Source organism: Suncus etruscus, chromosome X (genome assembly GCF_024139225.1).
Source record: "Suncus etruscus isolate mSunEtr1 chromosome X, mSunEtr1.pri.cur, whole genome shotgun sequence".
NCBI lineage: Eukaryota > Metazoa > Chordata > Mammalia > Eulipotyphla > Soricidae > Suncus > Suncus etruscus.
In genome coordinates, this window is record NC_064868.1 from 33,484,024 (window position 1) to 33,511,206 (window position 27,183).

The window sequence follows — 27,183 nt, forward strand, 5'->3', positions numbered from 1 at the left end:
ATACAAATATTTGCTACAACTTTATGCAACAGTTGCCTCAAACTGGAAACAATCCATAGGCTCATGAAAAGACAAAAAGAAAACTATACCTGAACACTAACTGAACCTAACTAACCTGTAACTAAAGGAATGAATTTGCAGCCCCTCCCAAAAGAATGTACACTACGTATGGAGCACCTACTTCCGCCTACCTCTTGTCACCAAAAGAACCCATCTACATCCGGTTCCATGGTCTCCTAGCAAAACTAAAGACTAAGGAAAACAAACCACCAAGCCAAAGGTGGCTTACCAGCCTGGCGCACCATGTTGTTTAGCAATAAGTGGCTGTTTGGGCATAGGCTGGAGCCTATGCCCTTGGGAATGAACTGTACACCTTGGTACAAAGAAAGGCTACCTTCCACGAATTTCCCAAAGCACAAGAAAGCGCAATATATGTTCCCCAGCTCTCTGGACAGTCGGAGGTGGGTATTTGTGAAAGATGGATTGGATGACTTCAGGAATGGCTGTCCATCTTGCGATGATGTCATCATCCCTTGCCCTAGGGATAGTTTCCTCATCCCCTCGGTTTGTAAAACAGTTCACAAACCTGAGCCACCAAAGAGTCCCAAAGTAGAGCCCAAAAAATTTCCAAAAGCAGCTACAAAAGATCATAATCTGAGTTACTTGCCAAGTGTGCAAACATTAATGGACGTGCTAGAAAGGTTGAGGTCACGGGCACAAATTGGGGAGTTTGTATATGATACTGCTGATGATAAGCAGTACTTTTCTGTCCTCCCCGTACTAGAAGAAAATGATTCTAAAGAGTACTTAGTACGAGTGGTGAGAGGACCCTGTTTTATGGAGCTGCTGGATGTAGAATGGTTCCCTCCAATTGAACTCCCCAAGGAGAAAAAGGTGCGCAGGCGATCCTTTCCTAGGTCACATCCTGTTGAAATCTTGGTGGAGGTTTTCCAGCCTTCCAAGAAAGAAGAGGAGAAAAAGCCTGACAAGAAAAAGCCTGACGAGAAAAAGCCTGACGAAAAAAAGAAGAAACGCAAAAAGAAAAAGCATTCACAGAAATTTCGTGATCGTAAACATATACCTAAAGTGATTCGTGAATTTTGCAGATGGGCTATTGCTTTGGGTGAACATGATGTTACTGAACGTTATGTCATGAAGCTATTTGATCTTGATGGTGAGTTCAAACCAGTTTATCAAACCGCTCGCATAAAGAACGTAAGTGACATGTCTCTACGTTTGAGATACAAAAGGACCCTCACTGACGAAGAAGAGGTAGAATTTGCTATAGATGAAACTAATTGGGAGAAAAAAATTGCAAAATTACCAGATCCTTATAAACCCACACCTATGAAGATAAGGTATGGAGCATGGTACCTGAAGCCCAGGCTGTGGACAAAGTTAATAAATGATGAACCTTTGGTTGATCCTGAGAAATTACTGGAAGCTCAAGGTTTGGGGAAGTGGCGTCCTCGCCCAGATGTTCTTGAAGAACTTTATGGAACAATTGCCTTTAAGGACTATGTTGTAGCCCATGGCTACAAGATGCCTTGGGTCATTGAAAAGCTTTTTACCAAGAAGAAATGGGCATATGACCAGTACAAAACTCCCATGCAAAGAGTATTGAAGATGTACCCACTTTTAGGGAAGGACAGTGAAGAGGAGAGATTTCGGGCTTTACAATCTCAGTGACCATTTCATTGTAAGCATTGAACAGACAGTATCATGCATGTCTTCAGTGGATACAAATAATTTGGCATTGCAATATCTGTAGACATAAAATCCAATTCTTATAAAAATGCCTCAGTAACCATCTATAGATGTGTCACTATGTGTTTTATTGACTATGAAATCAATAGGTACCTATCTCTCACATTTCTATAGCATTAAAATATAAAAATAATATCAATTATTTTGGAAATAGATAAAACTATAAAAAGTAGAATTTCTCTTTAAAAGTTTTTATTATATCAGCTGTAATATTAGTAGAATCTCAAAATAATTGTGCTGAAAAAGAAAACTAGTATGCTTCCACTTATATTAAAATTATAATGATTTGTAGTAATTATTTTTATGAAAAATCAAAACCAGTTAAATATATTAACTCTGCTTTAATAAGAAATTATCACTTCCATTTAGGAATGCATCATGCTTACCAAAATATTGAACACTACATGTCTGGAGTTAAATAAATTGGAGTTAAGGTGTTAAGGAGTTATGTACAGGGGTTAAGCTGCTTGCATTGCACATAGCGAACTCCTATTAGAATCCTGGGGCAAGTTATTGTCCTCCAAGCACTCCCAGGAGTGACCCTTGAGCACAGAACCAGAAATAAGCCAAAACAGTGTTCTACAAAAGATACTGAAAAATACATACCTAAGTTACAAGTAAAAATGGCTTTCATATCATATATAAATATGAATATAATTATAGTAAGTACAAATAATTCTGTACTTAGATATAAAATTATAAAATGCTTAAAGGCTGGTAAATTTGGTATGCAGCATAAACTATGAGCAAAGCTACAAAGCAATATCAAATATCTTTACTTATTTATTCTAGTGAATTAATCTTAGCATTTCATGAATAGCTATTTAACATTTATATATAAAATTTTTATAAAAACAAGCAACTTATTTACAGTTTTAAAATAACAGCTAAAATGTCTGGGCTAGGAAAATGTTTAGCTTGAAATATTTGCACAAATTTAGACTGCACTTCTACTTGCATTAATGAAGCAACTGTAAATGAAAGTTTTATATTTTATTCTTATAAGATATAAAGCAATATATGTATATGTGTAAATTTTTTATTTCAGATAAAATTTGTAGACACTGTGTGTCTTTAGAGCCAGTTCTCATATTTTTGTAAGACAAGGCCTAGAAATTCTTTCTAATCCAAATTTTTCACCATAATCTTAAATTTTATCACCACTGCATTTAATTTTCCAATGGTTTTTAATCTTATCTTTCTTCTCTGTATAGTTTAATTAAACTCTGGTCAAATGAACATATTTAATTATCAATTTTTATCTAAATATATCTATAAACAAATATACCTTCACATACTTCCCACACAAATACACAGATATGCTCCAGTATTAGCAACTCCGGTCAATGTGTCACTTTATATTTATATGCCTTTATAAATTATATTCCCTATTACTAGGGGTTGAGTCAAACATTGCAATCTTGTGTAAACACACTATCCTTCTAAAGTCAACTTATTATTGACTTGATTAATATATGTTTTAACAAAGATTCTGACATTCTAGTTGGCTTCTATTAAAGAACATATGCTATATAATCTTCTAATCACAATAGGAAATGGTCTCTTAGCATAGTGAGCCAGTAGTAATCTTGAGCAACAGTATGACCCATGACCTCCCGACCACATATACACAAACACACACAAAAACAAGTGCTGATATAACAGAGAAATAAGCGTCACTTTGTCATTTGTCTTTTCAAAGTCCAAGAGATTCCTTTTTTAATAAGCAGTTAACAAAAATGTCAAAATTATGTCCTTTGATTCAGAGTTTTCTGGTTTCCATGACTATTTAAGCTTTTGAGCTTCATGCGGCTGCATTGTCCTTTAACTTTTCATTATCTGTTTTCAAATGCATGTTTTTTTTTTACATTTTAGTAAAATGATCCTATATTTCCCAGAACATATCTCCTTACTGATGAAATGGAAATGACATTATCAAGCATTAAGGTCTTGCCATTCAGTGATTAACCTACAGTGCTGCTCGGGCCAAGGAGTGCTGCTTGGGACTGCCAGGGACACACCTAGTCATCAAATATTGAGTTTTGTCTGTGAGAAGTTTGTGCTTAAGCACTTTGAACTATCTCCCTGGCATCCCATACTATAGCTTGGTTCATTTACCCTTTGCTCATAATGCATTACCCATACTAGACTGGTCTTTTATAAAAATTCTCAACTAGATATTTCTTAGAATCATTATGGTTTTTATTCCCTACCTGTATACTTAAAAAGTACGCAAAGTTCTTACTAGGTCTCTATACTGAAGATTCAGTTTGGATAAATTTTTATATGAAAGTTCACTTTCAGTCTACCGTTATTCTCTGCAAAAATTAAATAATGTAGAAAATACAGTTTAAATATTGTATATAAGATAAAGAACATTTTAATGTTCATTATTTAATAGTTTTTAAAGTACAAAATAAAAAATTCTTAACCTAACTACAGAAAAATGATCTTCAATATTCATTATATTATCATTTAATATGTCAAAAATTTTCTAAAATTTTTAATTTTTTTGTTTGTGGGCCACACCCAGATGATGCTCAGGGGTTACTCCTGGCTACACACTCAGAAATTGCCCCTGGCTTGGGGGAACATATGGGATGCTAGGGAATAAAACTGCAGTCTGTCCTAGGCTAGCATGCACAAGGCAGATGCATTACACCCTGTGCCACTTCTCTGGCCCCTTTCTAAAATTTTTAGAAATGCAAAAGTAATTTTAAATAAATTGCTTTATACGAATGTAGAAGAAAAAGTCAAATACTATATTACAGCATTCATATGTAGAATCTAAAATACCCAAAACATAAAGTCAGAGAATCAGGGGACTAGTGGCTTGGGGTATTGGCAGATGTATTACGCCCTGCACCACTGCTCTGGCCCCTTTCTAAAATTTTTAGAAATGCAAAGGTAATTTTAAATAAATTGCTTTATACTAGTGTAGAAGAAAAAGTCAAATACTATATTACAGCATTCATATGTAGAATCTAAAATACCCAAAACATAAAGTCAGAGAATCAGGGGACTAGCAGCTTGGGGTATTGGCAGATGTATTACGCCCTGCACCACTGCTCTGGCCCCTTTCTAAAATTTTTAGAAATGCAAAGGTAATTTTAAATAAATTGCTTTATACTAATGTAGAAGAAAAAGACAAATACTATATTACAGCATTTATATGTGGAATCTAAAATACCCAAAACATAAGGTCAGAGAATCAGGGGACTAACAGCTTGGGGTATTGGGAGATGTGCAGATTCAAAATTCCAATTAAAAAAAGACTAAGTGGGGGCCAGAGCGGTGGTGCAAGAGGTAAGGAGTCTGACTTGCATGTACCAGCCTAGGACAGACTATGGCTCGATCCCCCAGCATCCCATATGGTCCCCCAAGCCAGGAGTGATTTCTGAGTGCATATCCAGGAATAACCCCTGAGCATCACTGAGTATGGTCAAAAAAAAAAACAAAAGAAAAAAATGAGCAAGTTGTGAGAATCTAATATTCAGCAACAACTATATTTAATGCAATATTAAATAGTTTCAAGATGGTAAGTAAACATATTAGCTTACTCAGTGCTTAAATATGGGTCTTTGCTCATGAATAAGTCATAGTGGAGATTGAGGAACTATGAGAAGTACTCAGGATAAAACTGAGGTCAGTAGCATGCAAGTACATCTCTTTTTTAATATATTTTTTATTTAAGTAACATGATTATAGTTGGGTTACAGTCACAAACAGAACACCCTCCTTCACCAGTGTAACATTCCCCCCTCCCAATGCCCCCCTCCCCCTTCCCATCTCCTGCCTGTATTTGAGACAGGCATTCTCCTACAGTTATTTGTTTTTAAGTTCATTAAATTGGTTTTTTTTTCCTTAAAGGAAAAGGGTTAAAAAATAGTAAAGGTGTGACAGTGGCAATCGCTGTTGTTTGTATAGGCCCAGAATAATATGGGGACAAAGGAAAAAAATCCTTGGCTTGATTGTAAGAAGGCATAAGACCGACTCTGGGCTCCAGGCATACCAGTCTGTCCAACTTGAGTTATTCTCCGTGGTCCCAATGAACTCCAGGCATACCAGTCTGTCCAACCCGAGTCATTCTCCGTGGTCCCAGTGAAACTTCTTCACACTTGAGCTGTTGTTGGTATCAGGTTCCTATATTTAAAGATTCTGGATTCTATGCAATTCTTTCATCGAAGTCAGGCTGATGTGGAGCATCCTCTACTTTAAGCATACCATTAGATGTGAAGTGATCTGCCCTGCAAGCAGGCTGTTGCTAAGTCATCTTGGTGTTGAGAGCACTCTTTAGAGAAAGTCAATGCCAGAGCAGTGGTAGGTATTCCCTGGTAGATGTTTGGATCCTGGTAATGTTATAGACAATTGTGGTTGTTTCTATAGATAGTATCTATTGTTCCAGGGTGTATGGGCAATGCCCATTCTTCTGAGGCCTAAGCCAAATCAATATGCCAATGTTCAGGGTATAAGTCCTAACTGCATTACCAAATTTGTGTTCCCATCTCTATTACGAACTTGTTTGCTTATGTATTATTTTCTCATTTTAATGTGTCTATGCAAAAGAGAAATGCCACAAATATTGTTGGTACATCTGGGGGTCGAAAAATAAAGTCCAACATTCCCCGTAACTTGGTTCATACATGAATTCTATACAGAGATACTCTTCTACCAGTATTGCTTATAAAACATGTCTCAGATGGGGAAAAGCAAACAATAAAAAAAAACAGTGGGCAAAATTGTCACTATATAAGAGGATACTCGAAAAGTTATAGATGTTAAGGGAATACATCTGAGATATACAAAGGAGATACAACTGATCCTTTTATGTTTTAGAAATAGTCAAGAGGGAGGGTGTGGTTTCCGAACACCACTTTGGTCTGTGATTTGACCAAGCAAAGAGCGCATGGAGCCATGTCATCCCCGTGTTGCCTGCTGAAGCTTCCGACTCCCAAGAGCCGTTTGCTTCCTAATTGCTGGAAGCCGGAAGTTCACCAGTCCCCTCCCCACCCCCTACAGTAATGGGGAAGCCTGGGGTCTCCTTTAAACTGCTCCTCCCTGGAACCCACTTGCTGGGTCCTGAGCAGGCGGCCAGGGGTAACCCTGGGGACCTGGAGGAAGAAGAGAAGGCTATGGGGGACAGCTGAGGCTGCACCTTCCCCTAAGCTTGGCCAAAAAGCCTACCACGAAGAGCCATGTTGTCCCCGTGTTGCCTGCTGAAGCTTCAGAGTTCCACTAAAACATTACTGTGAAAAATATGCAATCCACCTTGGCCAAAATAAAAATCATTAGTATAAAAAATGTTAAATGTGGGGTAATAGGAGGTGAGAGGAATAAAGGAATAAAATGAGCTGCTGGGTGACATTCTGAAAATGACAAACAGATTAAACACAATGATATCCAAATATTTGTCTATATGTTCACAACGGATAGGTTCAAAATGATATCCAAATATTTGTCTATATGTTTCACAATGGATAGGGTTAGTAAGGAAAATGGCCTGGGACTTCCTGAAGCCAGGACCTCTTGTGCTGCCATTCCTCATGCTGGCAAAAGCTCCCAGCTCCCAAAAAGGGAAGAGATCCTTCAAGAGCTGGAAGCCTGGAAGTTCAAAGCCCCCACATAATCCCTCCCTCGGAAGCCAGGCTGAAAATGGGAAAAGCCTAGGGTAACCTTTAAGCTCCTTGTGGGACCCAGGCATGTGGCCCAGGAGAAGCCCTGGAATTCCGGAGGAAGGAGGTAAAGGGGTGTTGTGTATGTAAATATTTTTGGGATTATTATGTTACTGACCCTACACTGATCCAGTAGATTGTGCCCTACCCTAGGGTGTGACCTGGCATTCTGACCCCACCCTAGGATGGTACCTGAGTCTGCTTCCACCATTGAGTGGTATCTGATCCCACCATTGGGTGGTACTTGATTCTGATGGATAAAAACAAGGGTCTATGGAAGACGAGGGGTGGTTGGCTGGAACTGAGGCTGAGACCTTGGACTTCAGTCTTGTCCACCGAATAAAGCTAATATTTTCACAAGCCTGACTGTCTGAGAGCTGTTTACCCGCCGTTTCACCTCAGAACAGTCGGCTGGACAGGGTGGCAGATGTGTGCTCCGAGCTGGAGAGGAAAGACCCTCCATCAGTCAACCTCTTCAGGGGCTGACTTGCAACATAATGGTGCCCGAACAGGTTGAAACTGGACCCTCAATAACTGTAAGGGAAATACTTCATTGGAAATTTCCTCTGCTGACCATTAAATGGTTTCTGTGGTTAGTCATGTGAATTCTGCCACCTTTTTGCTTATGCATTGGTTCTCTAGTATATAAGTGGATTATTCCATTTTGTTTAAAACTAATTGGTTTTGATCTAAGGACAATCACTGCAGTTGGACAGTTGTGATCTATATCTCAAATGAAATTTGCATTGTCTCCGGCCATCATAGTTTGTGGAATTTCTGTGTTGGCTCACATTCTTACTGTGAGCATAGTTATTGGCTGGTATTTAGGAAATAGAAAGTGTAAAATGGTGAGGCTAAAACCAGTATGGATAATAAGAAAATCTTTCCGATGAAAATTCAAACCAAGGTGTGGGCTGACTAATCCAGCCCCACCATCAACAATATAGAAATTTTTGCTGGAAGAAAAACAACTCGGAAAGTTAAGCCTGATTCTAGCGAATCGCATGACAGTAGTGACTCAGACAATGATCAACCTCCAGTGCTAACTCCAGAAGGGAGGCATCGTTCTATTCACAAAATTGAATCGCACAACAGTGCAGATTCAGACAATGAATGACACGCATGGCCTCAGAGCTCTATTCAGAGTAATATTGCTAATCCGGCCTCATCCCCTTTACAAGGGGTAAATGTTTCTAACTATGTGCCCTATCAGATGGAAGAATTAGATCAGTTTAAAAAAGCATGTAAAGAGTATGGGCCAAAATCGCCATACAGTGTGGAGTTACTAAGACTTTGGAGTCATAACACATCTTAGACTTTGTATGATTTTAAAAGAATTGCTGAAGTATGCCTATCATCTAAACAGCAAACTGAATGGGAATTGTACTATTCAGAAGGTGTAAAAGCCAAATTATATAGCCCGGATGGTACAAAAAGCAAATGGCAGGTGTTACTCTATAATATGAATTATTGATGGCAGACAATCAAGTTGCAAATATTCAGACAGCAGCTTTCCCTAAATAAATCTTAAATTTAATTAGGGATATTGCATTGTCATCATGGGAAAAATTTGATTCTAACAGCATTGGTAGAGGAAACTTTTTAAAAGTTACCCAAGGAACTTATGAGTCATATGCAGAGTTTGTAGGTAAGATTAAAGATGCTCTGAAGTTACACGTTGAAGATGAGGAGATGAGAAACTTCCTAGTAAAATTTTTGGCTTATCATAATGCAAATTCGGCCTGTAGATTAGTATTGAATACATTAAATGAAAAGGCAGATGTGAATGATTTCCTTTATGCCTGTCGGAATGTCTATGGGGAACCCCAACCCCCACCCCACTTAGACTCAGTACAAACCTTCCCACTTATCAAGGGAATGATGCCTTACTCCCCTGGGGGACAGGACACTTTCCATAAACCAGGTCTTTGCCCAAAATGCAAAAGGGGTCACCACTGGGCAAAATATTGCAGATCCAGAAACCTCATTGATAATAACCTAGTAGAGGTTTCAACACAATCCCCAGGAGGCAAATCACCTGCTACCATTGTGGAAAACAGGGGCATATCAAAAGAAATTGCCATTTCCTTATAAATTCAGGTCCTCGAGGACACACATACAAGATGCAGGGTAACGCCCACAGGCCCTTCCAAATCAGGGGCAAAGTTCACAGACAATAATCCTTCCAAGCCTGCCCAAGAAAATTCATCATGATAAGAAAATTAATTCACTCCACATCAGGAGTGCCAAATTAGACATATTATGCCCAGAGGACATTACAATTTACCCAGGAGCATACCCTTACATGTTAGAAACTGGCATTGTGGGCCCGCCACCCCCAGATACTATGGGTTTGATTCTTGGCAGTAGTTCCCTCAACATAAAGGGTATATCAGTAATCACTGGTATCATTGACTCAGATTCTATGGGAGAAATCATTGTAGTTACTACTGTACCAGTTACATGGACCTTTAAAAAAGAGAAGTGATTGCCCAGATAGTAATAGTGCCTTATGTCATATAAAGGACCTCAGAAAAGACTAGAATTGGAGGTTTTGGAAGCACAGATCCGGGTGCTGTTCAAAACCCAATCGTGGCTCTGGTTACTAAATTTAAAGATGAACACCCAATGATCAAACTTCACTTGGAAGGGCAACCCTTTGATGAAATGATAGATACGGGTGCTCAGGTTACCATAATTTCTGATAAAGAATGGCCAGAAAATTGGCCTCTTCAGGAAATCCTGTATTCGCTAGAAGGAGTAGAAGGCCTGAGCTCCTTTCTGTTGAGCACGAGAACTATGAAATTTTACGGCCCAGAATCAAAAAGCAATAATCAGACCTCACGTGGGCCCATTTTCACCATCCCTGTGGGGCCGTGACCTACACAAACAGTGGAAAGCAGAATTCCACATCCCATTAGCTCCAGAAGAGCCTGAACCTTCTTTTGATTTAAAAACCCAAAATTTTTAGTAGGGGCCACTACCATAAAAACACCAGCACCAATAAAAATAAAATGGAAATCTGACGAACCAATTTGGGCAGGTCAGTGGCCCCTTAAAACTGATAAATTAAAGGTGCTGACAGAATTATTGGAGGAACAGCTAAGTTTAGGACATACTGAACCATTTTTTTCTCAATGGAATTCACCTATATTCACTATAAAAAAGAAATCTGGTAAATGGAGACTTTTGATGGATCTTACAGCTGTAAATTTATCCATGATACCTATGGGCAAATTGCAGACTGGTTTACCATCACCTGTAGTTATTCCAAAGGAATGTCCACTAATTATAATTTATCTGAAAGACTGCTTCTACCATGGTCTATTCTGGAGAAGGTTCCATGTGGGTTTGAGAAGAATGTGTATTCTGCTTTCTGGGGATGAAGGGCTCTATATAAGTCTATTATCCCTAAATCTTCTAATTTTTCATTTAGCGCTCTTATTTCTTTGCTATTTTTCTGTTTGGAGGATCTGTCCAGTGGTGATAGTGGAGTATTGAGGTCCCCTACTATTATCACAATTCCCTTCATGTGTTTCTCCAGGTTTGCCAGTAGTTGCCTCACATATTTTGGTGACTCTACATTAGGTGCATAGATATTGACCAGGGTTAGTGTTTCTTGATCTAATGTTCCCATAATCAGTAAGTAGTGACCCTCTTTGTCTCTGATCACTTTCTTGAGGTTGAATACAATTTGGTCTGATATAAGAATGGCTGTCCCTGCTCTTTTTTGTTTTCCATTGGCCTTTTATTCTAAGCCTGTGCTTATCCTGTAACTGTAGGTATGTTTCTTGCAGACAGCAGAAGTCCGGTTTATTTTTCCTAACCTAGTTCTCTACTATGTGTCTTTTAATCAGAGAGTTTAGTCCGTTAACATTTAGGGAAATTATTGATAGAGAGGACTGTTGTACAGTTGTATTGTGTGGAGTGGTTGTTGTTACAATCGGGGGTTTGGATTGTGTAATTCATCTCTGAGTAAGTCGCTTAGGATCAGCTTAGTTTGCACAAATAGTTCAAGTTCGTTTATGTTTGAGAATGTTTTTAGTCTGCCCTCCCATATGAATGGTAGTTTTGCTGGGTATTGGACCCTGGGTTGGAAATTTCTTTCATTCAGTCGTTTAAATATGTCATTCCACTGTCTTCTTGCTTGAATTATTTCAAATGGGAGATCTGGTTTGAATCTTATGTCCTTTCCTTTGTACTTGAGGTTTTTTTTTCTCCCTTATTGCTTTCAGGAGTTCCTCTTTCTCTTTGTTTTTTGCCATTTGGATTATTATGTGTCTTGGTGTGGGTTTGTTAGGGTCTATTTTATTAGGGACTCTCTTGACTTCTTGGATATGTCCTGAATTGTCTTTCCAGAGGGTGGGGAAGTTCTCTGTTATTATCTCCCTGACTACCTGTTCTTCCCCGTTCCCTATTTCCTCCCCTTCTGGTATACCCACAATTCTTAGATTGTTTCTTTTGTCCTTGTTCATTAGATATTGGATTTTTCCTTCCAGTGCTTTGCCTTTTATTTCTTTGTTGGTTTCTTGATCATTTTTTGATTGCAGTTTTCCTTCGAGTTTCCCAGTGCTACACTTGGGGAAACCATTATTTGTTGGGTATCAAACCCTGATCCTCTGCATGCCAGGTATGAGTTTCACTATACTTTGGTGGCATTTTATCTTTGTTCATAAATAATTACCATATTAAATGATGATACTGGAAGGACTAACAGAAGCCTTGCCTGTTTTGGCCTTCTTCCTTACATTACTAAAAAAGCAGCATTCAAAAAATGTCTGTCTTTATAGAGAACTATTGGCAGGGCCTTAGAAAGCATTTTATGTAATCAGATCAACATTGAGCCATAGAAATGCTTTATATCAGTAAACCAAATTAGTCAATATATTCCTTTATTTTTTAATATAGTGATTTGTATTTGTATTGTATATTGCCTGTTTTATGGCCTAATTACAGGGAAAGTCATTTATTTATAGACGTGTCCCAATTATAGGATGGATAAGACATTTTTAAAAACAGGAAATATTTTAATATGATCAGCTTTGTTGTTGATACATTTATTTATTTATTTATTGCTTGTTTGTTTTTGGGCCACATCCAGTGACATTCAGGGGTTACTCCTGGCTATGTGCTCAGAAATTGATCCTGACTTGGGGGACTAGATGAGATGCTGGGGGATCAAACCCCAAACCGTCTTAGGCTAATGTGGGCAAGGCAGACACCTTACCACTTATGCCATTGCTCTGGCCCTAAATTTTATTTAGTTTTTAATTTTTATTGAAATAAACTTGAATTATATGTTTTCAAAGTTATTTTCAAGGTACATAGTGAGAATAAATTAGGGCAATTACCACCACCAGTGAAAACCTCCCTCTGTCACTGTTCCCAGCATGCATCCCATAGTTCCACCCTTAGCTCTCTGGATTATTGCTAGTGTAACAGATCCCTTTTATGTATAGCTTGTTGTAGTTTAGGTCTCTTGATTCTATTGTCATTAACTTAATTTGTGTATTTAATTTTTAAATTCATTTTTAAAATTTATATTTATAGCTTCTAGACAGGGACTCCTGTCCATTTTTTCTTTTAATCAGAACCATAAAACTTGAATCATTGTGTTCTCCCTCATATTTCTATGTCTTGTCTTCATAAAAGGAAAAAAAAGTGGATTGTACCAGGGGCAAAGCAGTCTCATGAGCATTGAGTAGAAATGAAAAATGATCATTTTTTTGTTGTTTTGTTTATTGGTCGACACCCGGTGATGCTCAGGGGTTACTCATGTCTATGTGATCAGAAAACACTCCTGGCTTGGGGGACAAGATGGGACGCTTGGGGACTGAACCGAAGTCTATCCTAGGCTAACCTGGCAAGGCAGACACCTTACTGCTTGCGCCACCGTTTTGGCCCCAGATATTTATTTTTATTGATTAAAGTCATTAAGTATTTGAGAGTCCTTATATGTAAGTTCATATCATACTAATTGTTTAGATAAATAAATTTTATTCATTTTTCCTTGCTCAGGAGTCAATAAAAATTATTTTCCTAAATAATTTTAAACTATTTGTAAGACGGCTTTACTTAAATAAGTACTTAATACTTAAATAAGTCAAGAATAGATGCATAATAAAATAAACAGTATGATTATTAGATACACTTATATTGCAAAAGTATGACCACAATTTTTGGTATGTGGTGAGACATTTAAGATTTTCTCTCAAATGTATTGACCCTAATGAAGATGTTTCTTGGTGGCAGTGTTTATAATTTAAAGAATGTGTTTCAAGAAAAATAAATATCTCAGAATACTAAGACTTAGGGAAATAGCCATATATTTTGTGATCAGATGTATTATTAAGTTTGATGTGTTAGACCTAGGTTATCACTTCTCTATAAAATGTTCTATTTCATTTGAAGGGTGAAAAATAAAATGAAAAGCAAAAAAAAAGAGAAGAAAAAGATTTTCTCTCTTTGTGAAAGACATAATACTAGCAGTGATTAAGAGATTTACTTGAGGCAGTCCTCTGCCATGCCAAAGGCCTTTATAAGCAGGCCTAGGAAGGTGCGGGACTTGGGTCACACCAGTACCCCTCTATTGCAAGTCAGCCCCTGAAGAGGTTGACTGATGGAGGGATGGAGGATGAGGTCTTTCCCCTCCAGCTCGGAGCATGCGTCTGCCACCCTGTCCAGCCGACAGTTCTGAAGTGAAACAGCGGAGTGGGTAAACAGCTCACAGACAGTCAGGCTTGTGGAAATATTAGCTTTATTCAGTGGACAAGACTGAAGTCCAAGGTCTCAGCCTCAGTTCCAGCCAACCACCCCTTGCCTTCCACAGACCCTTGTTTTTATGCCCCAGAATCAGGTACCACCCAATGGTGGGATCAGTTACCACCCAATGGTGGAAGCAGAATCAGGTACCACACTAGGGTGGGGGCAGAATGCCAGGTCACACCCTAGGGTAGGGCACAATCATGGGAGCAGAGTAAGGTCAGTAACATAATAATCCCAAGAATATTTATATACACAATAATTCCCCCATTTATTTTTAGTAAACAAACAATATTCTCTACAATTATTAAAGGAAAAACTAGTCAGTAATAAAAGTGGCTGTTTGATTAAGTGCATCAAAAAAAATGTAAAGAAAAACTTCTAACATAAACACAGGGTGTCTAAAACCAGAAACATGTATCAAGGAATCAACTACAAGCTCCTGAGAAGATAAATTAAGATATACATAGATCCTTCAAAGAGACGCCAGAAAGGTTGTGTAGCAGGTTAGAAGAAGAAGCACCTTTTCTTTATTTGTTGTTGTTGTTGTTGTTGTTGCTGGTTTCTGGTATTTGGTTTTTGGGTCACACCTGGCAGTGCTCAGGAGTTACTCCTGGCTCCACGCTCAGAAATCACTCCTGGCAGATACCAGGATTCGAACCAATGACCTTCTGCATGTGAGGCAAATGCCTTATCTTCATGCTATCTCTCCAAACCCACTTTCATTCAAGTCCAGGTAGACCAGAAAGCCCATCTTTGAGGTCATTGAATTAGGCCCTTATTTTGGAGGAAGAAGCATATACCCCCTGCACAGTGGGGGGGGGCCACTGCAATGATGATCAATAGGCTTCTGAACTTAATCCAAATTCTTAATCCAGGCTGAAGTCCATATGATGTCCAAAATTTATGTACCAATAAGGTCGGTTATTTATAGATGGGAAATTAAGTCACAAACCAAAACAAAAATGTTTAAGGCAGAGGCCCTCCCTGTGTAAAATAAACAACTTGAGGGCCCATCCAAAATGGATGGAATCTCCTATAAACCTAGTATTTTGCCTATGATGCGCCCATGCAAAAAGCCCTGAGACCAGACAAAAATATCATTTAGGAAATTATAGGCAAAAATATCTATCCCACTAACCTAAAGTCAAGAAAGCAAAACCCTAATGTAATACATCAATTCCTAAGATTAAAAACTAAAATAGAAAAACATTAATTACAATAGTCAAAAGAAGTGTAGTACTAAATATAAATTCAAAGGATTACAATTATAAGAAAAATACAAAGGGTGAAATTTCTACAGAGTCCAATACCAATCTGTAAAGATGAGGAGTCTGGAACTCCGAGAAGACCGTCAAAAGAGACTTGATGGGTCTGGAAAAACGGATTGAAGCCATTATGAGTTGGTTGGGCTTCTGCATTTCCTTTGGGATCGGTGCAATCTTGGGGTAGCCATTGTAGAAATGGTCAACAATAGCACTGTGTATGTGGATGGAAAACCAGAAGATTGTGGGTCTTATACATGGATCTTTTCTCTGGGGATATATTGTGACACAAATTCCAGGTGGCTTCATTTCCAACAAGTTTGCAGCAAACATGGTACAAAACTCCAAGAGTCACGGATTTCTTCCTCAGGCCGAGATCAGGAGGCTTGTAGTTGTGGGTGAAGGAGATGAGTTGCACATGTGAAGGGAATTCTGAGAATTAAATGTTAAGGACTGGAAAGGAAGGATAAGGAAGACTAAATTGAGGAATATAAAGTTAGGAAAAAGGGGACTATATACAAAATATGCAAAACAGACAGACACTGAACAAGACATACACATACAGACTTCACAAAAAAGAGGCAAGAATCTGAAATGGAACAAAGAAAGCCTATTCAACAAATGGTGTTGGTACAACTGGAAAACCACATGTACGAAAGTGAAAATCGACCCATATCTCACTCCTTATACAAAAGTCAACTCAAAATGGATCAAAGACCTTGAAGTCAGACCTGTATCTATAAAGTTTATCGAGAATAAAATAGGCAGAACACTCGAAGACCTATATATCAAAAAGGTCTTTGAGAATGGAACACCAATGGCAAGAACGTTAGCATCAAATACAAACAAATGGGACTACATCAAACTAAAAAGCTTCTGCATGGCAAAAGAAACCCTACTTAACGCAAGAAGACAGATAACAGAATGGGAAAAAATCTTTTCACTTGACATATCAGATAAAGGGCTGATATCTAGAACATACAAAGCACTCAGAAAGCTGAGCCCCTCAAAACCAAATAAAGCCATAAAAAATGGGGAGATGAAATGAATAGACACTTCTCTGAGGAAGACAGTAGGATGGCCTACAAACACATGAAAACATGCTCACCTTCACTCATCATCAGGGAGATCCAAATCAAGACAACAATGAGATACCACCTTACACCATTGAGGTTGGCTCACATCAAAAATAATGGAAACAACCTTTGTTGGCGAGGATGCAGTATGAAAGGAACTCTCATCCACTGCTGGTGGGAATGCCCCCTAGTCCAACATCTATGGAGAAAAGTCTGGAGAGTGCTCAAAGAACTCAGAATTGAGCTGCCATTTGACCCAGCAATTGCTCTCCTAGGCATATACCCCCAAGATGGAAGGACATTCATTCCAAAATACGTATGCACCCCACTATTTATTGCAGTACTCAGTATAATAGCCAAATCTTGGAACCAACCTCGATGTCCAACAACAGATGAATGGATCATTAAGATGTGGTACATATACACAATGGAATATTACATGGCAGTCAGAAATGATACAATCACAGACTTTGCAGCAACGTGGATGGAACTAGATCATGTTATGTTAAACAAAGTAAGTCAGAAGACAAAAGATAAACACAGAATGGTAGCACTATTCTAAAACACCTAGAACACATATTTTATACACAACTAATACCTAACAATCAAATAACAGGGTTTAACAGGGTAGAAACTCCGAACACTATAATAGTCAACATATACGTGGGAGCAGTGTCCAAAATACATGAAAAAGGAACAATGCAAACTCTTGACTACACATTATACCACAAAGAAAACAGCAAAACCAGAAACGGCAGCATAGAGAGAACAGGTATGTAATCAGACTTCTACAACAAAGGCCCACAATAATCCCTTAGAGTTCGTATACAGGAACACAAGTATAGAACACCAAGGGAAATCACGGACTGCAATGGCAACATACCATAACACTAACTTTTAATGCCTTTATCTTACTATATTTTAAGTAACCTCTCAGCTTTTCTGTCCACAGGCACCCTTGGATACAAAGGGCGGACAAACTAAGGTGGCAACTCGGGATACCACGCGGGATACCATACCTTGCTTGCACTACGAGATGGCCACGAGAAAACTCTTTAACATACACTTTATCTCTAGGTAATACCTTCTTTTAGGAATTGAAGCACATGACCAGTCTGACCACCGAAGCAGTACCTGCGACATACAGACTTAAACTACAGGCTCTATTCTTCGAACATATTCAATCAAACCAGCATTCCCTTGCTATTCTCTCCTCTCTTCTCACTACTTTTTTTTTTCTATTCTGCTCATTACTTTTTTCCCTTTCTCTTCCTCTTTTCTTTCTAAGGTACTTTCTCTTTTCTCTCCCTTCATACCCTTCCCATATACCTTCCCCTTTCTCCCCTCTGGAAATCCAACTATCCCTTCACCCCTCAATCCAACCAGATCTCCCACCATATTAAAACTCTTCACACTCAGTCCTTATTCTATTAGGCATCAAGATCTACCTCCTACCCAACGAACCAGTACCCAGCACCCAGGCGAGGGGACACCCAGATAAACCCACACCTCGTCTCCTGCAAGAAAAGACAGCCAACTCCCCTGTGGACTCATGCTTTGAGGCCCTCCCTACCAACTCCCCCTAACATGGACTGTTCCTTGAAACCGGGCCTAGGTCCAAAAGTATCCCCAATGCAAAAACTCTTCCAAGACCTCCCTGCCGCAAATTTTTACGAATCTGAAGAAGGTCAGGGGGTGTGTTAGGAAGATGCCTGGGAACCCACACACAAGAAAAACCCAAAAGACAATGGGAAAAACTGTACTTCCAACATAGGCATAAGACCTGTAATACACTACCTCTTTACCTGCTCCCCCCCAAATGTAAGGTAGTCCTCTGCACCACTTTGGTCCTTTAAAAACTTCGCTAACTCATTTTATTTCATTTTTTTGTTTTTTTTTTCTTTTTTCCCTTTTTTCTTTTTTTAATTTATTTATTTATCTTTTTTAAATGTTTGTTCTACATATATATTTGTGAGCACATACATTTTTAATTCCTTTTTTTCTCTTCGTTGTTGGGTATGTGACCTGTTTCTGTTATCCCATCAGTCCACCCACAAATACACAGACATTATAATGTAGCACCACTTCCCCCTGCAAAGGCACACTAAGTAAAGGGGAAAATCTTATATATAAAAAAAGAGCTCTTATCTACTAGAGATAGGAACTCATAGTTGTTTACAATATAAGGATATCTCCTGCCTTGAAAATATGTCATGTGGAATCAACTTAGACGTCAGGTGATTAGATACCATTCATCCAGCCTTGAACCCTTGATCCCCGACATAGAAACATCTTGACCTTAGAGCAGATTAGCCTACCTTACCAACTAACGACAAGACAAAACCAGAAGTCTTGGCACCCTTTGGTAGGTCCAAAAGCCAAGATCGGGATTTACAGATGACTGGCTGCTAGAACCACGACCAGACTGTATACATCTTGGGACCAATAAAAAAGCCCTAGTTTAGGGTTTGAACTATGACCTGCACAATAATCATGATCCCCAGTCCCAAAGGTCCGGCAGAGATAATTGTAACGGAATGGGGCTTTTGGAAGCACATAGAAAGACGCTATCCTAGGTGCCACCCTAGGTTCAGTGCAAAGACCAAGATCACCAACCACAGAAGATGGATTAAAATGACACTGAGGTAACAGAACCTCTAGAACCACAAAGACTGAGTTCATCATAAGTCCCACCTCAGGATCTGTGCAGATACTGAGACCTCTAAACACAGAGCAGAAGTCTTCCACACACCAAAAAAAGAAAAAAAAAACACCACCGGGAAAGTAAAGGATCCTGAGCAAAGTCTAGAGTTGATCCCATGACAGTATGCTCCAAGGACGGAGAAACCCCATATCTCTTAGGCCAAGTGAATTCCTTTTCGAATGACCCCAATATTTACTGTGCCAGGGCAGGAGGGAAAAAACAAAAATACAAAAAGCACAAAACCTTGGTTATTTTTATATAAATATATATATTACCTTCATTTATTATTGTTATTATTATTTTTGATTTACCTATCTATTTTGGTCGATTTCTCTGTTTGGGTGTGATTATCGAAAGTGTTGTCCCCAATTATACTATTTTTTCTCTTCCTTTCTTCTCTTTCGTTATGTGCTATGCCATGTTTCTCATTTCAAGACCATGGCGTGATTTTTGTTTGTCTATTTTTGTTTTTGTTTGTTTGTTTGTTTGTTTGTTTTTGTCTGTTCTTTGTGGTGCTTATCGATATAGCTGGAGCCCTCACTGGATATTTGACACTTCTTTTGGTACTAGTGGAGTGTTTCACCTTCTTTTTCTCCATCTCCCAAATTGATGATGAGAGCCTTTAGAAGGACTCTGCCATTTTTGGGGTATTAGACTCTTACCCCAGTTTATTACTTTTCTCTTTTTCAAACAAAACCAAGCAACTTGAACTATCTAGTCCTGCCTCCAGTTAGAGGGGGAAATAAGGGAGGCATCAAGACCAAACAGGTACAAGACTACTAAGTAGTGGGTTAGATACAGAGGGGACCACATATTCTAGCCACCATGGGGTGAGGGAAAAGGAAATGGGAGGTAGGACAGAAACGGAGGTGTAGGGAGGACAATTTGGCGATGGGAATCCCCCTGATTTTATGTAAATATGTACCTAAAATATTATTGTCAACAATATGTAAGCCATTATGATCAAAATAAAAATTATATTAAAAAAAAGAAAAATTCTAATAAAATTGTTTTGGATGTGGAACTGTCATATTTACTTACCACTGCTATTTAGATCTTGACAGTTATTTAATATCTAAGGAATCTTAAGCAAAGTTTCAATAGCAGCATGTACAAGAAAATAATATTCCATGCCACCGAAGCTGCTCTCTACACCGCTACCCCTGCTTATGTTCTGCAATGAACAGACAGTGCTGAAGGGTAAATCCACAGTCAAAAAGAGTTATCCTTCAAAAATTTTTTCAAGTTTCAAATTTCAAAATCCTATTCCCTTTCTTTTTTATATTTTATTTAAACACCTTGATTACATACATGATTGTGTGGTGGTATATGATGCACTCTGGGTTCATTGGTGAAGGGAGGTTGACACTAGTGGTGAAAATTGTCCTGACTCACTGTATATCTGAAATTCAACCATGCAGAACTTTGTAGATTACAATGGTTTCAATAAGATAAAATTTTAAAAAAGAAATAATCTATAAATATTTCCCAGAGTTGAGGATTACAGGCATCAATATCTGAGTCCTGAAAGTGCTAGTGAAAATAGACTAATTAGGAAAATGCCAATACAGGTCATACTCAAGATGACAAAATTCAAAGTTAAGCCCACAGCTGATTTATCGAAGGAACCTCTAAGAGTCAAAATAATATGGAATCATTATAATACAAAATCTCAGCAAAACCAAGACTTCACCAAGAATTCTCTAACCAGTTAAATTGTCATTTAGATTTAAGTACTCTACAAAGATTCAAAGTTAGGAAACAGCTTAGGAAATTTATAGCCTTAAAAGCAGTTTTGCAAGAAGCATTAAAAGAGTTTCTCTAAAAATAGAACAAACTTCCCAACAGGTGACAGTGAGTACAACACTCACTGTTGCATATAACAATCCTCTACTAGATTAAGAAAGGTTAAAACATATAACATTAAATCATCATAAATTGAATTATATTGATTTATTTTCTGATAATATTATTTGTCATTCATTTAAGTTTTATTGGATCAAGTTATATAAATTAAATTTGTTATACATCTGTCAACAGGGTAGGTGTGAGGAAATCTATCAATCTGTAGGGTGGGCTGAAACCTGAGGATATTGGTGGATATAAAGGGACATTGTTGTGGGTTTGGTGTTGCAACACAGTATGTATGAAACAACTATATAATAAACAATGTTGTAAATCGCAGTGTGTCAACAAAGTATTACTGAAAAAATAAGTAAAAAAGTGCACTGGTTAATTTTCAAATACAAGTAAGAATTGAGTAATGAAAAATTTAGATGGAAAATAATATGAACCACACAGAAAGCACTTAACAAACCATTTACCTTGTTTGTCTTTACAAAGAAAATTTATTCAAGGATTAATCCCTTGACAAAGTTGGCTGATGTTACTTCTTGATGTCAATGAGGTTGTCTTTCAATCTGGGAGTATGGATGGTATTCTCATCATCAAAGTATTGGTTAATACTGCTGATCTTGTGTGAAGCAGATCTACTTGTCCCCTACTTGGTTCATAATGTCTGTCATGTGATCCAGGCACTGGTTGATATCTGAGATTTCCTGTTTATTGAGTCGGTGAATGAATGCAACAGCCTGGTCAGTTAAGTCAGCTGAGTTGACATGTCTATGATATTTTGGACAGTTTTGTCACACCATTCTGGAACTTATTGGTCAGATCAGTGTCTTTTGTCAGGTTCTTGAGTAGATCTTCATTCAACAATTCCTTTTCTGTTTCGATTTCTGTTTCTGTTTCTGGATTCAGGACAAAGCATTTACTTTTACAAGTTGTATTTTTCACTGAGTTTTAACATAGGCTGTTATAGGGATTAAGATTTCATGGGGCTGGAAGTACTGGCTCAGAGTACAAAACTCACCAAAAGGACCGGTGAGTGCAGTTAGAGAAATAGCTACATTGACAACTACCATAACAATGTCAATGAGTGAGAGAAGTGCAAGGCTTGTCTCGAATACAGGCTTGGGGGAGAAAAGAGATGGGGGCATTGGTGGTAGGAATGTTGCACTAGTGAAGGGGGTTTTCTTTATATAACTGAAACCCAACTACAATTATGTCTATAATCAAGGTGCTCAAATAAAAATATTATTAAAATAAAATATAATAAAAAGATTTCATGAAAATAAATTAACAAATCAGTGAGACTAGGCAAGAAGTATCTACAAAATTTTAAAAGGAATATTACTCATAAAATTATGAATAATTATCACGTTAAATATAAGCCTATGTTGTTAATATACTGAGTAATATAAAAATTTATGAGATTATAATGATAAGTTTCAGGCATATAAAGAACACCCCCTTTCACCATTGCAACATTCCCATCACCAATGCCCAAAATCTCCCTCCTCCTTCTCCCCCCCACCTGTATTTAAGACAGGCTTTCTGCTCTTAGCTTTGTTATTTCCTTCTGCCTACCTATTTTTGGTTCCTTTAGTTCAATAGTCCTCAAACTATGGCCCGCAGGCCACATATTATACTTATTCCCATTTTGTTTCTTCACTTCTACATAAGTTATATGCAGTGTGCATAGAAATTTGTTCATGGAAAACCGGCAAGCCTTTGCAAAAGCCAGCTCCCTGTGTGTGACACCAGGTGGGGAAAATCCATGAAAGTACACCGGCCCAGTGGGGCCCAACTGTGAAAAACTGTGAGTGTGACCTGTATATCTCTGTCTACTGTCCTCTTGCGTGAAACTCTTGAAAGAACACCATTGCAACAGGAAGGAAAAATCACACTAAGAACGGCGCTATATCACAGAAGCAAACATTTCTCTCCGGACTGTCTTCTCTGTTGCATGCTAGGGCCTAAGATTTGACCCAGTGTGAGGCTTTATCCACGGAGGACTCCCTCCCTTAGAGGCAAGTCAGCCCACCCAGAAAGGGAGAAGCCAGAGGAGTGTGCTGCCTGCATCATATAGACAATGAATACCACCACAACACGTAGAAAAACCCACAATACAAGTGTGACAATGGGGAAACAACGCAGGCCAGCATCAGACATAGAGAATGAAGATGACAATTCTGAGGACCAGATAATGACCAACCAACTAATCAACCTCTCAGATAAGGACTTTAGACTAGCAATATGGAAGATGCTCAAAGAACTCCAAGAAACCATGGATCGAGTTGAACAGAACACTAATAAAAACCAAGAAAATATGAAGACAGAAATCACAAAACTCCAAACTGAAATAACATGTCAACTAACAGGACAGAAAAAGTCAGTAAATGAAGTGAATGACAAAATGGATAAGCTCTGGGACAGGGTATCAGAAGCTGAGAATAGACTTGGTGCTGTGGAAGATGAGATACATAACAATTCCATACAGCAAGAGAGATTGGACAAAAAACTTAAAGCAAATGAGCAGACAATAGAAAAATTAGTCAAAGAATGGGAACAGATGAAAATAGAAGTCTATGATAAGATCAACAGAAACAATTTAAGAATCATTGGAGTCCCAGAGACCCAGGAAGAAAATTTCCAGGAAGAATCAACGGTCAAGAACATCATTAAAGAGAAACTTCCAGAGCTAAAGAATATATGTGATCAAATCCTGCATGCCCGAAGAGTACCAACCAAAAGAGACCCCAGAAAAACCACCCCAAGATACATCCTAGTCACAATGACAAATCCCACAGATAGAGACAGAATTCTGAAAACAGCAAGATAAAAAGGGGAAATCACGTTCAAGCGAGCTTCCCTGAGATTTACAGCAGACCTGTCACCAGAAACACTCAATGCCAGAAAGCAGTGGTGGGATATTGTGACAAGACTGAATGAAATGAATGCTTCACCCAGAATACTATACCCAGCAAAACTCACTTTCCGGTTTGACAGAAGAATACATGGTTTCACAGACAAAAAACAGCTCAGAAACTTCACAGACACAAAACCAGTCTTAAGAGAAAAACTGAAAGACCTAATCTAAGACAAGACTACCCAAAAGACACACCAAATTTCGAAATAAAGATGGCGTTAAATCCCAGGACAATTCTTTCTCTCAACGTCAATGGACTAAAGGCACCAGTTAAGAGATACAGAGTGGCTAAGTGGATCAAAAAACTCAATCCAACCTTCTGCTGCCTACAAGAAATGCACCTGAATAATCAGAACAAACATAGACTCAAAATAAAAGGCTGGAGAAAAAGTATCCAAGAAAACAACACCCATAAAAAAGCTGGACTGGCCATACTAATATCAGATAATGCAAACTTTATACTCAGGAAGGTTGTAAGGGACAAAGATGGACATTTTATATTAATCAATAGGTACGAAGAGCAGGAAGAATTCACTCTCCTAAACATATATGCACCGAATGAGGGGCCAGCAAAATATTTAATACAACTGTTGACAAATCTGAAAAATAATATCAACAACACAATAATTGTGGGGGACCTTAACACGGCTTTGTCAACACTGGATAGGTCAACCAGACTGAAACTCAACAAGAATATACTAGACCTGAGGAGAGATATGGAAGAAAGAGGCCTAGTGGATATATATAGGACATTCCATCCCCAGAAACCTGGATACACATTCTTCTCCAATGTACATGGGACATTCTCCAGGGTAGACTACATGCTGGCACATAAAACATACCTCCATAAGATCAAGAGGATAGAAATTTTGCAGACTACCTTCGCTGACCACAAGGCTCTGAAATTATTTGTGAACTCCAAAGGGACTCAGAAGAAACAATTTAACACCTGGAAGTTAAACAGCCTCATGCTCAATAACCAGTGGGTCTGAGATGAAATCAAGGAGGAAATCAAAAGGTTCCTGGAAACAAATGACAATAAAGACACAAACTATCAGAACTTATGGGACACAGCAAAAGCAGTACTGAGAGGAAAATTTATAGCTTTGCAAGCACACATCAGGAAGGAAGAAGGAGCTACCTGAGTAGCTTAATGACAGAGCTAATAGAATTAGAAAATGCTCAACAAAAGGACCCAAGAATAGGAAGACAGAAGGAAATAACAAAGCTGAGAGCAGAAATCAACGAAGTGGAAACTCAGAAAACAATCCGAAAGATCAACGAAAGCAGAAGTTGGTTCTTTGAAAAAATAAACAAGATTGATAGACCACTGGCAAACCTAACAAAGAAAGCGAGAGAGAGAAACTTGATAACTCGTATCAGGAATGAAAAAGGAGAGATCACTACTGATATGACAGAGATTCAAAGGGTAATCAGAAACTACTTTGAAAAACTCTATGCCACTAAAAATGAGAACCTGGAAGAAATGGATAAATTCTTGGACTCTTATAATATTCCACGGTTGAAGGAAGAGGATGTAGCAAATCTAAACACCCCAATCACCATTGATGAAATTAAAACAGTAATCAAAGGTATGCCGAAAAACAAAAGCCCAGGTCCAGATGGATTCACTCATGAATTCTATCAAACTTTCCAAGAGGAACTACTGCCAATCTTGGCAAGACTCTTTCATGAAATTGAACAAACAGAAACACTTCCAAATAGCTTTTATGAAGCCAACATCACCTTGATACCTAAACCAGACAGAGATGCTACAAAAAAGAAAATTACAGACCAATATCGCTGATGAATGCAGATGCAAAGATCCTCAACAAAATCCTGGCAAATTGGATTCAATGCCTCGTTAAGAAGATCATCCACTACGATCATGTAGGTTTCATCCCAGGAATGCAAGGCTGGTTTAACATCCGTAAATCTATCAACATAATACACAACATCAATAACAAGAAAAATAAAAACCACATGATCATATCAATAGATGCAGAGAAAGCATTTGATAAGGTCCAACACCCATTCTTGATCAAAACTCTCAGCAAGATGGGAATGCAGGGAACCTTTCTCAATATAGTGAAGGCCATCTAAAACAAGCCAGTGGCAAATATTATCCTCAATGGAGAAAAACTAAAAGCCTTCCCTCTAAATTCTGGCACAAGACAAGGCTGTCCTCTCTCACCACTCCTTTTCAACATAGCACTGGAAGTACTTGCTATAGCGATTAGGCAAGAAAAGTATATCAAGGGAATCCAGATAGGAAAGGAAGAAGTCAAGCTCTCACTGTTTGCAGATGGCATGATACTCTACTTAGAAAACCCTAAAGACTCTATCAAAAAGCTTCTAGAAACAATAGACTCATATAGCAAGGTGGCAGGCTACAAAATTAACACACAAAAATCAATGGCCTTTCTATACACCAATAGTAATAAGGATGAAATGGACATTAAGAAAACAACCCCATTCACAATAGTGCCACACATACTCAAATATCTTGGAATCAACTTGACTAAATATGTGAAGGACCTATACAAGGAAAACTATAAAACTCTGCTCCAAGAAATAAGAGAGGACACACGGAAATGGAAACGCATACACTGCTCATGGATTGGCAGGATTAACATCATCAAAATGGCAATATTCCCCAAGGCATTATACAGATTTAATGCCATCCCTCTAAAGATACCCATGACATTCTTCAAAGAAGTGGATCAGACACTTTTGAAATTCATTTGGAACAATAAACACCCTCGAATAGCTAAAGCAATCATTGGGAAAAAGAATATGGGAGGAATTACTTCCCCCAACTTTAAACTGTACTACAAAGCAATAGTTATCAAAACAGCATGGTATTGGAATAAGGACATGTCCTCAGATCATTGGAATAAGCTTGAATACTCAGAAAATGTTCCCCAGACATACAGTCACCTAATTTTTGATAAAGGAGCAGGAAATCCTAAATGGAGCAGGGAAAGGCTCTTCAACAAGTGGTGTTGGCACAATTGGATAGCCACTTGCAAAAAATTGAACTTAGACCCCCAGTTAACATCATGTACGAAGGTAAAATCCAAATGGATTAAAGACCATGATATCAGCCCCAAAACCATAAGATATATAGAACAGCACATAGGCAAAACACTCCAGGACATTACAG

The 27,183-nt window shown here is 38.3% G+C and overlaps 2 protein-coding genes across 2 annotated transcripts in view; one reads left to right on the forward strand and one right to left on the reverse strand.

Annotated features, from left to right (window-relative positions):
* Window positions 1-348: 348 nt before the first annotated feature.
* LOC125998816 (protein FAM47A-like) lies at window positions 349-1,689 on the forward strand. Its single transcript, XM_049766879.1, has one exon. It carries the CDS (start codon window positions 349-351, stop codon window positions 1,687-1,689), a length of 1,341 nt encoding a protein of 446 aa, XP_049622836.1.
* A 20,179-nt stretch (window positions 1,690-21,868) lies between these two features.
* The window catches only part of LOC125998817 (plasma membrane calcium-transporting ATPase 2-like), an 883,863-nt gene continuing 878,548 nt past the window's right edge, over window positions 21,869-27,183 (reverse strand). Inside the window, 1 exon segment of the mRNA XM_049766880.1 lies at window positions 21,869-21,996. Within this exon segment, the coding sequence (XP_049622837.1) occupies window positions 21,869-21,996 (128 nt within the window).